The sequence below is a fragment of the Triturus cristatus genome, chromosome 1_1, assembly GCF_964204655.1.
Source record: "Triturus cristatus chromosome 1_1, aTriCri1.1, whole genome shotgun sequence".
NCBI lineage: Eukaryota > Metazoa > Chordata > Amphibia > Caudata > Salamandridae > Triturus > Triturus cristatus.
Window position 1 is genome coordinate 105,687,238 of NC_140579.1, and position 17,242 is coordinate 105,704,479.

At 45.0% G+C, this 17,242-nt stretch overlaps 1 protein-coding gene across 4 annotated transcripts in view; it reads right to left on the reverse strand.

Annotated features, from left to right (window-relative positions):
* The window catches only part of LOC146869660 (uncharacterized), a 97,819-nt gene extending 82,162 nt beyond the window's left edge, over positions 1 to 15,657 (reverse strand). The window contains exons 1-2 of one of the 4 annotated variants that reach the window (XM_085609576.1): positions 15,463 to 15,657; positions 215 to 3,062 (exon numbers count right to left, since the gene is read on the reverse strand). In XM_085609576.1, the coding sequence (XP_085465702.1) occupies positions 1,010 to 2,500 (1,491 nt within the window). In that variant the 5' untranslated portion in view covers positions 2,501 to 3,062; positions 15,463 to 15,657 and the 3' untranslated portion in view covers positions 215 to 1,009. Of the gene's footprint in view, positions 1 to 214; positions 3,063 to 15,462 lie in introns of those variants that run through there. The other 3 variants (XR_014962850.1, XR_014962848.1, XR_014962849.1) reach the window with 3 other exon arrangements.
* Positions 15,658 to 17,242: the final 1,585 nt, after the last annotated feature.

Sequence of the window (17,242 nt, forward strand, 5' to 3'; positions counted from 1 at the left end):
TGAGTTCTGAAAGTCTGAAACGGCGGGGATAAACGGAGTGGAAGGCTCTAATTCTAGACCCATTTAAGAATGCAAATTCCATGCTTAAGAAAGGCAAGAATTTGTCAAACGAAATTGGTTTTCACTTTAAAAACAAGCATTTGCAATGCAATGGTCTCGGCATTGTTAAAGGTAGAGCTATTGGCATTGCTCATGATTTTTTTTTTTTAAAACATTTAAAGAAACGGCATTGTTATTTACAATGTCAATAGCTTAATCTCTCTCAAATGCGAGACCTATTGCATTTGCACCCACACACAGAGCCACACACACAAAGCCACCCACACAGAGCTATTCACATAGAGCAACCCGCACACAAATAGAGCCACCCACACAGAGCCACCTACAAACAGTTACCCACACTGATGAGTATAGGCCCCAGCTAGGCCAGCAGGACACAAGGGTTCGCTCTCCTGCAAATGGAATCTACAAGGAAGTTGGCACGGAAACTGCAAAGTACAAAGACAAAGTTTATTAACCCTTAAGGGTGGTCCTACAACCCATACAACACTCTTCAGTATTGCATAGGGTAGCACAAAGAACTTGCGTACACGGTCCCCTTTTATACACAACAGAGGGGCTCATAAGTGGGTGGATACAACATGAGGCAAAGAGTATTACCTTTTATGGTCATTTTCGATACAGAATCAATATGTGGGCGGAGGAACTAATTTCCTGAGCCCGCGAAAACATGGTCAAGCAAGGACTAACTGATAACAGATGTGGTCAAGTCTGGGCATGCGCCAGACGGACAAAGGGGCTATTTATAGACTGTTACTAGGCAGATTACAAGAGCAACTAACACGGAGATAGGACTCTTCTCGTGCTACGCACGTGGAGGCATGACAATACAAAATGGAGTCCAGACTTTAGTCAACATAACGGGAGAAACTCGGTCATAAAAGGGGAATTCATGTCTTTAGTGAATGCTTACTCACATCGTTATTTCAATTTTCAACAGACGACCCTTTCAGCATTTACTGAAGACATCCGGTTTATTAGAATAATCATCGTATATATCAATCTTCATCATTTCTTCTATTTCTTTAGTCAGATGTTTCTGGTAAGTGACATTGGCAATAGCTTTCTTATCAGGAATGCAGAGTGACACGCATAGGGAACAGAGTAAAGGACCACATTGGATACAAATGCAACAGGAAAACAGAATTGCTACAATGATACAGAGACCAGTTAGAACCTTCCATCCCCATGTGGTGATCAATGCCCAAAACCATCCAGAAAAGGTCCAAGCGCCATTTTCTGTATGGATTTCAGCTGCAATTTTATGCAGTTTATTGATAGCATTATAAACTGATGGCGTGTGGTCAGGAATAAACACGCAACAACTACTTCCGATAATTTTACAAGCTCCACCTCGGTCAGCTAACATAACATCTAATACCATACGATTCTGCAATGCAACAATTCTAGTAATTTGCAATTCTTCCGTAAGATTCCCAAGAGCAGCAGCGGTTTGATTTGTCACAGCCTCTACAACTCTTGTTAACCTTCGAACTTTCCTACTGTTTAGGGCAGCCCCAACAAAGAAAAACAATCCTAAATTAAAATCAATATACTGCTGCAGACTAGTGTCAGTTTGGTCCACGTCATCAATCGATAGAGTACGTTTATACCTATTTACAGTCACATTATTCAACAACTTCAAATCCTTATGATAAGATGCAGGTGCCAAGAATACAGGAGGTAATAGAAATGCTACATAACATACTCCAGACCAACCGGCTGGCAAACGGTAATAACCTTTATTTCCACACACAAAGTAGGTATTATGGGATGCTAAGAAGGTACTATTATTCAACCCGTCGATATTTAAGATAGTGATGCAATCACTAACACCCACAGGAATATAACCCACACTCTGGACACACAGGTCCGCTTGAGCTTGTGCCACTTGAATCACAAATCGGTCTTTCCCCACAGTGTCTCTGGTGTTCGTGAAAATATAGGGAATCGATTCATTGTCCGGTCGATACTCTTCCCATTCCCAAATTGTCCCATTCGCTTGCGGATATCCATCTTTATCTTGATGACATTCCCTATTAAGTCTGAAGAGTAATCGTCCCACTGTAGGTTTCCGGATGGCAAAAAGTAAAGTGTACCATGCTCTACAGGAGCCATTATGAGAGAAAGGAAGGAGTATAAACGGAGTTCCTCCTTTCTTCTGGTGAGCTGGCATCATGCCACATATCCAACAGTTCGTAGCATTGGTGGCAACATGGGTATGATGCAACATCTGGATGAAAGTGTTATTCAAATAAGACTGACGATGCTTCAACTCTTGATACGGTAGTGTATAAAAGTAGTGCTCCTCAGGCACTGGAGTAGTCAAAACAAGTAACTTTCGAGCAGGAGTCACATCCTCCACAAACCATGTGGTTATCCCAACAATAGCTACTGTGAACATAAAACCTGTTGCACAAAGGATTTTCTTTTTCTCCATGTCAGAATGAAAAATCAATATCTTCCTGAAACTAAAAGGTTGTCAGAACTCTTCCCCTTAGGCAGCGGTTGATTTCTTCACCAGCGGGCCAAGACGGGTGTCGCTACACTAATGCAGGGCTGATCCCCCCCCCTTGCCTCATTGGCTCTCCGTTTCACTAACCCAAGGGCCGTTCTGACAACGTGTCCTGATACTGAAGAATTCACTTCCTTGGCCTGAGATGATATCGCCTTCCTCCAGGAATCACGTGGTCCGGAAAGAGCTCCTCAGTGTCATTCGGTTCCACAGCACGGCCTTTCTCCGCAGTCAGGATTTCTCGATGGTCGGTCAATACAGCAGGCTCCACCAATCCGGGCGGAACTTTGCGACAGTGCAGGGAATGGATCCAATTCTTTCGGTTGGAAACCCGCACAGCCGTCCTCGTTGCAAGTAGGACTTGCTCAGGACCAACCCATCTCGGCTCCAAGCTGTTCGTCCTTTCAAAAATCTTCACCATAACATAGTCTCCAGGTCGGAGACTGTGACCTTCGCCGGTGGACCGATCAGGGAGCGCCTCCCGGACCTGTTGATGAATAGAAACCAAGTTATCCGTTAACTGTGCCAGATAATCATTCATCATTACACAAGGTACATCATACACAGCTTTAGGTCGTGGTGGACCCCAAATATTCATTGGGCGCCCAAAAACAATCTCGTACGGTGTAAGACCAGTTCGAGAGTGCGGTATCGATCTAATTGACAATAATGCCAGCGGTAAAGCATCTGGCCAAGTCAAAGAAGTCGAAGCTTGGATCTTAGCGATCTTGAGCTTCAGTGTACCATTATACTTCTCGACCTGTCCTGCAGACTGAGGGTGAAACACTGCGTGGAACTTCTGGGTGATGCCCAGACCCTTCAGAACATACTTTATAACATCCGCTATAAAGTGGGGTCCGTTATCACTCCACAGCAGTCTACAAACGCCATATCGAGGGAAGAACTCCTTCAATAGCATCTTGGCGGTAGTCATTGCAGTATTATCTTTCGTAGGGTATGCCTCGACCCATTTACTAAAGGCACATACCACTACTAGAACATACTTCAAATTGTTACAGCGCTCAAGCTGGATGTAATCCATCTGCAAAACCTCAAAGGGTGCAGTAGGTGTCGCAAATCCTCCTGCTGGAGTTCGAGTACCCTTTCCTGGGTTGTACCTTAGGCAAATCATGCAGGTCTGCACTACCCTCTTTGCCGTGCTAGCAATCTCTGGATGCTCCCAGACTTGAGTAAGCAATTTTACAATTGCGGAAGCTCCAACATGTGCTAGCCCATGTGCCATCTGAACCATAGGTTGTACAAAAGCTGTGGGTAACTTCCATCTATCCATCTGCTTATTTCTCCAACAACCCTCATCATCCAATTCTCCATCATTGGACCATTGCTCCCGTTCTTTGTCAGAAGCGGTCCTCTGTATTTCCAGCACCTCTCTTTTCGCATCGTGCCATCTTTCTACCTGCGACTTTACTACATACATGGCAGTAGCACCGGGCTGCATCGCAGTCTCCCGTGCCACCCGGTCTGCCAAAGCATTCCCTTCTCCGACTTTATCAACCCTTTTCTTATGGGCACTACATTTAATGATAGCAATTTTCCTCGGATATGTCAATGCAGTCAAAAGGTTGTGAACTAACTCTCCATGCATTATTTGTACTCCATGCGACGTTAGAAACCCTCTCTCCTTCCAGAGTAGGCCGAAATCGTGCGCTACTCTGAAAGCATAGCGGCTATCTGTATAAACATTCACACACAATCCTGTACTGAGCTCACATGCTCGTGTTAATGCTATCAGTTCCGCTGCTTGAGCTGATTTCTGTGGTATGCGTGCTGTCTCCACTATTGTTTGCAGTGTGGTAATTGCATACGCTGCTGAAGTCGTACCATCTGGTAGCTTCAGGCATGATCCATCCACCCACAATTCTCCATCTACATCTGGAAAGGGCGTATCTTGGAGATCAATACGACCCTTTGTCTGTTCCTCAGTCACAAGAATACAATCATGTGCTTTCCGTGCCTCAGACTGAGCTTCCGGGAACGGCAACAATGTAGCCGGATTTAACGTTACACACCTCTTTAACGTAATATGAGGAGCCAAAAGCGTCAGCTCATATCCCGTTAAACGGGCACTGGTCAAATGCTGCGTCTTTGTCTGATTAAGCAGGGCATCAACAGCATGGGGGACTAATACCAACAGCTTATGAGATAACACAATTCCCTCGCTTTGGCGTATTGACACAGCTGTCGCCGCAACCGAGCGAAAACAACCAGGCAATGCTCGGGCAACAGGATCAAGTACAGCTGAAAAATACGCACAAGGGCGCTGCTTGTCGCCATGCATCTGCACTAAAACTGATAATGCACATCCATCTTTCTCATGCACATACAGCGAAAAGGGTTTTGTATAATCAGGGGTCCCTAACACTGGTGCTGAACAAAGGGCCTGTCGCAATTGCTGGAAGGCAGTGTCACACTCATTTGACCAAGGAAGCGGAATAGGTGTGTCTTTTGTCAAAAGGGCTAACAATGGCTTGGCTATGTGTGAAAACCCTAATATCCATTGCCTACAAAAAGAAACAAGACCCAAAAATGCACGCACGTCCTTCTGCGTGGAAGGCACTGGCGTGTCCAAAATTACTTGAATACGATCTGGTGTGAGTGCACGCCCCTCCTTAGACAAAAGGTGACCCAGATAAGTCACCTTTGGTCTACAGAACTGCAATTTCTTCCTCGACACTTTGTGATTGTGAGATGCCAAAAAGGAAAGCAAGGATAACGTGCTTTTCTCACACAGCTCCGGAGTGTCAGCCGCCAACAAGATGTCATCGACATATTGTATGAGGGCGACTCCCTCGGGCAAAACAAAGGAGTCCAATTGTCTTTTCAAGGCTTGACTGTAAATGCTAGGGCTTTCTGTGTAGCCCTGAGGAACTCTACAAAAGCGATAAGACCTGTTATTCAGAGTGAAACCAAAAAGGTATCGGCTATCGGGATGAATAGGAATCGAAAAGAAAGCATTTTTCAAATCAATAACCGAAAACGTGGTCGCCGTTGGCGGGACCAAAGTGAGCAACGTCGTGATATCAGAAACCACTGGATACTGAGGTATCACGATCTTGTTCACCTCCCTCAAATCAATTATAAACCGATAAACTTTGGCATCCGTATCCTTCTTCAAGATGGGTAAAATTGGGCTGTTACAGACGTTGTAGGGAACTTCCTCCACTACTCCCACCTTAATCAAATCCTGCACAATCTGTATAAGGGCCTCCTCCCCCTCCTGGGAAATACGATACTGCGGGAGGCATGGTAACACCGCCCCCTCCTGGACACTAATATGGACAGGCGGAATCACCATCTGTCCCACATCGGTATCCGAAATGGCCCACAAAGTACGAGGGAGAGTTGCTAACACAGTATCCTCTGCAACCACACACATCCGTTCAGACAGAGGGTGATTATCATTTAATATCACACGCACTCCAGCGGGGGAGCAGCGGATCGTAGCTCTGAAGTGCTTGAGCATATCAAGACCCATAATGTTGTCCGGCGTGTTCGGGGCAAGCAGAAACGGACAGGGTGCAGAAAAGGAATCAACCTGGAATGTGAGGGGTCGAGAAAGAGGGCTTCGGGAGAGCGTACCGTCAAACCCTACCGATGTAACCATTAAGCCAGATGGGGGAGCCCTCGGAACCAATTGTTTAGACAGCGCGCTACGAGTCGCTCCTGTATCCACTAGGAACTGATCAGTAGAACCCAAAACCTTCGCTGATACATAAGGACCCTTCTGATCAACCGGCACCTCAACTGATTCTAACCCCCATCCAACGCATTCCTATGCATGCTGTGAATCATGGTACCCAGAGCGGTCAGTCCCTGACACTTGGTACTGGTTTTGTCGATCAAAGACATTAGGTCTATCTCGTTGCTGCCCGGTAGGTTCAAAACGAGCGTGATCATTAGAATTCCCTCTAAAATTCGAAGAACCCCCTCTACCTCTCGGTCCACCCTGATCATGCCCCTGACGCGATGCATACAACGCCGGGCAATCTCTGGCCCAGTGTCCCGATTGTTTACAATACGCACATTGATTCCTATTCAAATCAGATCGGCCCAAAGGAGGACCATAGGATCCTCCCCTACCTCTATTGACACCCCGACGAGGCGGACCGTACACTTGCGCTAACATCACCTTCGTTTTTAAATCTTTCGACTTCTTCTCCTCCTGCCCCTTCGCTTCTTGCTCCTGACGCTCATAATACTGAGCTATAGTCAGGAGGGCTGTCGGAGACGCGGTGGACCAAGAACTTTCACTCGCTTTTAGGCGGGCTGCTATTGCCGGTAATAAATTTGCCACATATTTATCAGCAAAGAGGTGTCGACCCGTATCATCCGTAAGTGACTGACCACTAAAATCATGAAATGTCTCCTCAAAGCGCGTAAAGAAATCTGCAACTGATTCATCAACTTTCTGTTTACACGAAGCTAACATATTCCAGTCAATCTTTTTAGGGGGAATGATTGTTTTTAACTTGGTCAAAATAGCAGCGGGGAGATCTAGGATAATCTGAGGTGGTTTCTGCGCGGGCTTCCTCTCCCTATCCTCATCCTCAAGCTCAGACCACCGAGCCTTAAAAGCGGCAACATCGTCCACCTTCCGTACGGATCGCCACATATCCAGTGGTAAAATAAGCCCAAAGAACAGATCTATATCTGCTAAGGTCATAGTACAAGAATTCAAGGCCCCCTCGACTTCTTCGTAAAAGGCCGCTGGATTCTTGCGGGGATCAGGCAATGCATTCTTTAATGCCATAACATCAGCCCTATGCCAGGGAGTATAAACCCAATTGTACACAAAATATCCCTTAGCATCGGCGGAGGTAATATCCGCACTAGTTCCCGCTCCTTTAGGAGGAACATACAAAGGTGCCGCCTCTCGCATTGGTTTAGCATGCACTCGGTCGCTCTTATCTGAGTGGGAGGTAGATGATTGGTCATCACCGACACGTAAATCCGACTGCTTTTCCTCCTCTGCTTTTCGGCGCGCTCTCTCTTTAAGGTCACTCGCCGCGTCCCGCAATGCAAACAGCCGTCGAGCCGCATCAGGCGCCTTAGAGGGAGAAAAAACACCGTTACGCAATGCTTTAGCATCTAATACTACATCATCAGGCTCAAAAACTGCCGAATATTTCCGAAAAACAGAAATCACTTCATCAGAAAAGTGTCCCAAAAAATACAACTTCTCTCTATCCTGCCACTTTTCCCAAGAGTCCAACAATTCAGCGAAGGATAACTTGCCCTTAAGTGCACGAAAGGAAACTTGCCGAAGCTCACCCATTCGGTCAACCGATAACATGGACCGCGTGTCTACCTTACCCGAAGCCGATCCAGAATCCTGTGACCTCGGGGCAGACGCGCCAACATAAGGGGGCGGAGAGCGATCTAATAAATAAAAATCATCGTCAAGATTAGTAAGGACAGGATAAAGTGGCTGACGGACAGCATATTGACCCGAGACTTGCAGCCTACGCTCTTTCTCCTGTCTCTCCGTCTGTTCTCTTTCCTCCCGACGCTTCGCTTCCTGTGCTCGCACATGATCATTCTTCCGTTGCTCTTTATCAAACAGCGCTTTCTCACGTTTCTCTCGCTCACGCACTTCCTTCACCCATAATCGCACACATTCAAACATGTCTTGCCGAGGACGCCGTTTACACATACACTGTTCCACATACTCAATCTTACGCATATCAAATGATCCATACAAAGGCCATCGTAACTCAGGATCCTTTTTGGTGTATTTCCTCCATACCGTGCTGTACATTATGGAAGAAAGACCATGCTTCACATACATATCCCTATTAGGCGTCCCCTCTGGAGGGGCTGGAGCAGATTCCTCGAGGTTTAACCGGTTTCCAAAGCAGCAGCACCCCTTACGGAGTGCGCTAAAAGCAGGCATGCTCAAAAATAATGCAAAATATGCAGTATTATCAAAAATGGCACTTAAACGTTGTGCCGTTCAAATTTACACAACTTCGGAGAAATATCTCCACATTACCTGCCTATATGTGTTGCAACGCATATATTCTCACAATAATCAATACAAGATATGACCGGTCATCACAAATCAAACTCAAATAGCCAAACCCGGCTTCAAAAACTCGGAGCAAGTACCGTACAGCGGTTCTTACCAATCAAGAGTGTCCAGATTCCAACTGCCAAGCTCCAAAATTCGCCCAAACGGCTGTCACGGCAGGACCGACAGAAGAGGTCTCAGTCGAGGACCGGCGCCACCCAGATGGTCAGCTCGGAAGGGGAGGAAGAAAACCTCGGGATGCCAGGACTAAAGTGCCTCTGGCAGTGATCACATCCCGGCCAAATTCCTCACCTTCGTCACGACCAGTCCTTCGAGCATCCGAGTCGCCGATGAGCCCCACGTGACGGGCGCCAATTGATGAGTATAGGCCCCAGCTAGGCCAGCAGGACACAAGGGTTCGCTCTCCTGCAAATGGAATCTACAAGGAAGTTGGCACGGAAACTGCAAAGTACAAAGACAAAGTTTATTAACCCTTAAGGGTGGTGCTACAACCCATACAACACTCTTCAGTATTGCATAGGGTAGCACAAAGAACTTGCGTACACGGTCCCCTTTTATACACAACAGAGGGGCTCATAAGTGGGTGGATACAACATGAGGCAAAGAGTATTACCTTTTATGGTCATTTTCGATACAGAATCAATATGTGGGCGGAGGAACTAATTTCCTGAGCCCGCGAAAACATGGTCAAGCAAGGACTAACTGATAACAGATGTGGTCAAGTCTGGGCATGCGCCAGACGGACAAAGGGGCTATTTATAGACTGTTACTAGGCAGATTACAAGAGCAACTAACACGGAGATAGGACTCTTCTCGTGCTACGCACGTGGAGGCATGACAATACAAAATGGAGTCCAGACTTTAGTCAACATAACGGGAGAAACTCGGTCATAAAAGGGGAATTCATGTCTTTAGTGAATGCTTACTCACATCGTTATTTCAATTTTCAACAACACACAGAGCCACCCACACATAGAGCCACCTACAAAAAAAGGCACCCACATGGAGACATACACACACACATAGAGCCTCCCACACACAGACACAGTCACCCACACTTACACAGAGGCTCCCACACACAGACATGCTGCTGACTTTAAACATTGCATTCTATTTATGTTCTTACTGTCTCTTGTGTAATTCTCTGCTGAGGAGCACCGTCATTCTGTGTACTCAGGTGGGGTCAAATTGTAGTCCTTCTGCTATTTTTTTAAAATGTCCCGGTTTTTGGCTTTAAAATGCTGGTCACCCTACCATAGGTAGTCTTTCGATCGCAGTTGGGTATGCATTTTTTGGGTAGTCTTATAGCGAGATGTCGCAACACACAAGTTCACGATCCTATTTTTAGGCACGGGCAGATTAAATGATTTGTCCTGAATCACAGGATGTGGTCCGTCACAGACTGGTAAGATACTAAAAGCCACTTTGTAAAAGCCGAAGGTTGCAGAAAAGAGTTCATTTTGGGATTACTTACCACAAACAGCCATGGGTAACTTCATTCTGGGTAATTATTCCAAAAATTAATCCCTTCCTCACTTAAAACCTCCAGACTATGGTGGAAGACCTCCTCTTAGGCAAAACACTACTTACTTGCCTCCAAGAGACACCAATCAAAGTCATTCTGTAAGCAGACACGACTAATCACCTACCAAATAAAGTTTAAGCACATCTTCCTACATTGAGAAAACTGCACTGGTCCTTTTTCCCACTTCAAATCCTGCTACATGATCAGGTATACAACCAAATACTTCAGATTTCCATGCCTGTAAGATCTGCCATTTATGTGGCACCAGCACTAACGGGAGTGCATTCCTGGCTGTGCAGGAAATCCAAAAGACTGTAAGAATGACCTTACCAATAGGTATTCTCTGCAAAGGGACAGACTCTGGAGCAACCTCCCCTCGCAAGTTAGACTTTTCCTTTGCTGATGCTATTCGGGAAAGAGCTAATAAACCACTTCTTCGAACGCTGTACAATCTGAGACTACATCCCTTCCCTCCATACCTCACTGAACTGCTGGGTTGCATTTCGGATCTCTCTTCCATTTATACACGATTCTTGCCCTCAGTTCTCATTGTAAACATGCTTGCATTTATTTGTAAAAATCACAAGTCCAACAGCAGGATCCTTACATGATACTATAAACAGCTAATAGCTTCCTTTGGAGGGTAGGCTGAAGCTTCGTAAGTACTACAAAAATCAATTCCCAAGATCCTGCTGAGGCCAATTATCCATATGCACTTTTACCCCGCTCCGTCACCTGATCTGGTATGCTGGAGAGTCAATCACAAAAGAAAGCTCCTACAGGCCAGTTAGTAACTTTCTACCACATACAGCACCCAAACAGAGACGGAAAGGAAGACGTCTACCTCTTAGCATACTTCACTCCCTCTAGCTAAAGGGTTTGAGACAATAGTACTGCCGATATGAGATTCGACCAGGTGTTGGCAAAAAAAACCTTGGCTTCCAACCGGCAGACACTTTTGCAGTTACAAACTGCAAAATATATTTTTTTAGTGTATGCAAATGCAGCTTCGATTTCTTGCAGAGAGCAAAAAAACGGCCAGCAGCAACACTGCCCGACAAAAAGTAAATAACATCATGTATGCACTACAACTGTAGACCAACTTAATCTAAACACAAAAGGTTGACAGTTCCTTTGTAAAGCACTTCAGCATTAAACAAAGTCCCAATTTCAGACAACGGGAAGAAAGCACTATCAATATAGACAAAACATTAATCACCTCCCAAAAAAACCATTGCATCCACACAGGAAAGAAACCACACATTACATGAGAAAGTGGCCCAGGTACACTGGCCAAACAGTCAACTCATAAAAACAAAATATTTTTGTCTAGGCTAATGACATCACTCGAAATGTCTTCACTTCAGAGCTTTTAAAAGTAGTCGCCTTTAAAAGATGCAAGAAAAATATTTTTTTTGTCGTAATTTAGGACTTCGCATGATGCACCAAAGCCCCATCGGCACCTTTGTAGCAGCATCAACATGAATCACAAGCTAAAACGACGAGCCAGCCGGTGGGGTAATTAGCCCACCAGGCCTCGATACTTTGATAAGAAGTGTTCAAGAGCAGCGCTCCAAAGCGCTGCATAAAATCATAAATATGAGCATCCAGATATCCTGAATGCATAGCGCGAGACATATTCTGTACTCCATTAAAAAGGTTAACTAAAAAAAAAACCTGGGAAACCAGACTGATTCTGCTACAGCCCAACTGGGCACCAGATTACTTATGCCACAGGGAAAACAAGCATTTACAATGCAATGGTCTCGGCATTATTAAAGTTAGAGCTATTGGCATTGCTCATGACATTATTTTTATTTATGTTTTTGTTTTTAAAACATTTAAAGAAACGGCATTGTTATTTACAATGTCAATAGCTTAATCACTCTCAAATGCGAGACCTATTGCATTTGCACCCACACAAAGAGCCACCCACACACAAATAGAGCCACCCACACACACAGAGCCACCCACATATAGCAACCCACACACAAATAGAGGCACCTACACACACACACAGAGTAATTAAAAGGTGTTTATGATGGCGTGACAATCGTCTGCTCTAATAAATACACAAACACAACCGGTATAGCCATGTGCCGGAAAGCACGGATACACATTAGGGTTTTTATTATCTTTAATAAAGTTTTATTTTCTTACAGCCTCACAAGCACGCACAAGAAACGCAAACAAACTTCAACAAACGCACATTTCTGCATATGAGTGCACCTTTGTTGGCATAAGGAACCGGGCTCAACGCTTAAACGCTTTTCTATATCCAAAATAATCCTAACACAATAGTTAACACAACCACAACGCATGCGTGCATTTCGCAGCACACATAACGGCATAACACTGACACCACACACACACCGGTAAATGTGAACCGGTGATTGCAGGTGGCACTCACCGGCACTCATTTTTTTTTTTTTTTTCAGCTTTTTACTCTTGTATAGTGCACGCTTTGAAACATGTCGCCTCCAGGTGTTTATAACAGCAACAATTAAGAGATCCAGAGTTGAGGCTGAAAGCAATGAGAGTTTCTCGCAGTGGCTGTCAGTGGGCCAAAAAGGTGATCTGTGGCTGCGGGGAAGTTTCACTCTACGCTGACGTGCAGCAGGGGATGGCTAAATACGACAGGCTTACTACACCTACAAAGTCTGAATGCCATGCGTGGCAGGAGCACGTTGAAGTGGGTATCTGTAGGCACAAAATGACACTGTTGAAAGGAACATTACGAGTATACAAGGCTTGGGGAGTAAGTGTCGTATTTTTCATTGTCGGCAAGTTCCATACATGTTTATTTTAGTGTAGCCCTAACAAATACACAATCTTACACATATACACACACAGGCACTGAAAACACACATTTATTCATGCGATGCCTTAAAAACACACTCGTATATAAAGACTAGCGCAGACACAAGCAAAAATGCATTTTGGCTGTGCAAACGCAGGCACGCATAAAGGTAACTACACACATATAGAAAATAAACACACACACATCCTTTCAAAAACACACTAATCTGCATTGATGATTGCGGCGCACATAGAAATAAACACTACGCATTCACTCGGGCAAACACACACAAATGAATAGGCACACACACCACAGACATGCACACCCGCGTATGAATAGGCACATACAACATGCACATGAATAGGCACAGACGCATATACACACATCCTTACGAACACACTAATATGCATAGATGAGTGCCCACACAAACACAATGCCCACACTCTGGAAACTCATATGAATGAAGAGGCACACACAAACACGCACCCGCGAGTGAATAGGCACACACATGCACACAGACATGAATAGGCATGAACACATACACACACAGCCGTACAAACACACTAATCTGTATAGATGAGTGCCCACACAGACACAATGCAAACACACACGAAGACAAATAAGAGCACTACATAATACAAGGAACTGCTCTATGGTACAACAATGTTGGATGGAGGATTCAAAAAAGCTTAAAGGTTAAAACTGTGCATAGCACAGATATTCTGCACTACCTTAAGACATGCATATAATGGCCTAACTGCTCCTCAATTCCAGCTCAACTGAGCCCCAAGTGTGACACAGTTACCAGTACTGGAAGTCATACTGCAAATACAGTGTGGAATTTGCAATGCAAGTGTGAAACATTAGTGTACTAATGAACGCTCTGGCATAGGAGTGTGAATACCTGGGACTACAGTCTTGTCCCAAGGGCAACATTACTCTGAAGCAAAAGGCATGGCGAAATCAGGACCAACCAAAGAAGGTCGACGCAGTGTAACAAATTGGAAGCATGCTGAATTTCCCACTTTAAGGAATCATGTTTTACAAGCTTCTTGAAGTGACTTTGTACTCACACCTTACAGAAAGGGGATAAGGGAGCTGGAGGACAGGATCCTGTACTCCACAGTGACACAAAGATACAATGTGACTGCTGTTCCCCCTCCTTCACTGTGGTTTTTTAATTCCTCAAGTAGTACGGCACTCAGTATGCAGTGATCTGCCCTCATGATAAGTGATAAAGGGTTGTTTTAGTCCCTATGCTCAGGCAATTACTTTGAACATGACAAAATAGAGATAGACCAAACCCTGGCCACGCTTTTAATTATTCTACCATACTAATATGTGCAGAATAGATCCTTGCATATCTGTAAACTTGCTGTTTTGTGAGCATGGGTGAAGTATGCTATTTGAGAGGGTGACCCCAAAAAGTGAAAGTCAGAAACTCCAGGTTAGGAGGTCGAGGGTGATCAAGATTTTACCATCTAGAATCCTAGGCTGGCATGTTTCTAATAAGGAAGATGGTTATCATTGATTGTCACTAAATAGATGCAAAGTTGGCAGTAATGTCAGTGAACTAATGAAGGAGTAGACACAAAGGCATTGCAGCTATTGCCTGAAGATAAGCTTTAAAGTGTTCACATCTTTTCATTTTCATGAATTACCAGCTGTAAAAAGACTTGTCAGATAACGCGCCGATGGTTTAAAATGAATTGTATTTTTTACCAGCCGAAAGATGTCCCCCATAACGAATAACTATTTTAACACCTAGGAAATCGACGAACCCCAAATTTTAAAAGTTGGCAGCAAAATAGTCCACGTTTAACAACCTAATCTACCTGTGCTGTCTAGATGTGTAGTAAATACTATGCAACCGCTGGGCTTCTCTGAATGCGACTCTTTTCCCATTCCTTATATAATATCTTCCTTATTGTGTCGACACCAAATTCATCCATTTTATTTACCACTGGTTTTCCGTTTTCTACCTCACTTCCTCCAGGATCATCACAGCATTGGCTCTAGTTAGTGGCCACGCCCCTCTTTCATAAAATTGAGACCCTTCTTTTCCTCCTTCACTTACAGGAAGGATCACGTACTTCCCCTATGCTACTATCTCCTCCCTTCCATTGACTTCACTGTCTAATCTTGAACCATATAGCAAACCTTTTGCCCGCCCACTAGCAACTCCACAATCAACACCTGGAACTGCCAGAGGCAATTAATAGAAGTAATAAATAAATGGAAAAAAATACATGCTCCTGCGCGCTGTACCTTGCTGGCATCTCCATCTTATTTACAATTCTCCTCTCATGCCAACCACGTTGTGTCCCACCATGTCCACTTCCTCCTAGCATCTGCCAACCACGTTGTGTCCCACCATGTCCACTTCCTCCTAGCACCATCTGAAACACTGCAGGCAACACTCGTATCCACTTTATGCCATGTTTGTAGCTGCCACCTAAACCTCATTTAAGAGCCTGGTTCCCCTGCACCCCCTGGTCGCCCAGCCTTACCTGCGCGTTTCCCTCGTTCTCATTACTGTAGCAACACCCCATGGCGGGGCAGCCTGTCCCCCAAGCCCGGGACCACTCACAAGCTCTTACAGCACCACACTTCAGGTCCTCCTTTAGCGCCCCTAGCAGGTGGGCAACATCACATGACAAGCCTCGGCTGCAGGGACAACCACCACCAGCGGAACTTCCGGCATCGCTCAGCTGTGGTCTGAGGCAGCCGTCGACTGGCGAGGTGTCCCTTATGGGGTGAGGCATAGCGGCGGCCATCTTAAACCAGTGCTGCATCTACTTCAAAGTCTTATAATATGTACTACTAAGATCGAAACTTTAGATTTCCAACGCTTCTATAAGATTCATCACAATTTACAGCATGTTACAAAATACACATATACATTTGTGTTTGTAACTGATCTTCCATCAAGCATATATTGTGTTTTTAATATACAAGAAATAATGAATGAGTATGAAACTTTTATGATGCACTAGACTATGCCGCTATCTGCTCAGATCAGTTTTTGGCGAGTAACTTCCAGTTTGCTGCTCTTTAAATATTATATTAGCAATGAGGCAATCTGAAGAAGGTATCTTTTCAGTAGTACACCTATTGTCCTTCTTTCATGTCAATAGCTACAACAGCTGAGCTCTTATTATTAAAGGAACGCCAAGACCAGCATGGCCCGGTTTCATTTAGACTTGTCAGATAAAGCGCTGATGGTTTAAAATGAATTGTATTTACCAGCCGAAAGATGTCCCCATAACGAATAACTATTTTAACACCTAGGAAATCGACGAACCCCAAATTTTAAAAGTAGGCAGCAAAATAGTCCACGTTTAAAAACCTAATCTACCTGTGCTGAGGGTTTCAGGCGTTTGTAATTAATGGATCTCTGACGCAGGTATCCTGAGAACATGCGAAACAGCCCAGCCATGTCTGTTGTCACTTCAAATGGACCGTCAGACTCAAGTACCAGATTACAGCGCAAAAAACCCGGAGTGGCTCATTAACGCGTCCCCCTCCCCGCCCCTCCACCCCACTCCGCGACATGGAGGCATCCAATAGCTTGAACTGCAAACACGGGTGACTTTAGCGCTACATTCCTACGAGCCACTAGACGATATAATTAACAAACCACGAAGTGCGCCTAAAAAAAATTCTCGCTATTAAACTGTTAATTGCGAGTGGACGACCACAAAGCCGTGAGGCTCCGGTGAATGCTTCTAAGACAGGAAGTTTTGGCTCCCAAGTCCCTGGTCAGCCGCTGACACATTGTTATATTGGGACACACACCACTTTTCCCTTCTCCTACCTGGCACCAGTCGCTCGGCTGTGAATCGGGAGCGCCTGAAAACGGTTAAAACGGGGCGTGTATGAGGTAAATCATTAAAGGGACAGTCCTTGTTTTTAATGGTTTGTGATGCTCAGCAGCGCCGAGCTGGCAAGTTCCAAAGCCCCCTGAGCAATGTCTTCAAAGGGGTCGTTCTCCGAGGTAAGGGCTGCGTGCTGAGCACAGATAAAACCTCAGCTGCTGCTCGACAATTCTGAAAGTCCTTCACAGTCATTGAGGCCTGATTGATTCTACAGCTGTTCTGAACGCATCAAGACCCACCCTCAACTGGACCAACAAGAGCACCAGCTCACAAGCGAGTCTATTCACAGCAGGCTGTCCACAAAACCCATAGGCAAAGTATTGGAAATTAACAAATGCGCCGGGACACCACCGCCTTTCTCCGAGGCACAGCAGAAAATGCCTCGGAGAAAGGGAGCCTCGTTTTCGGATTG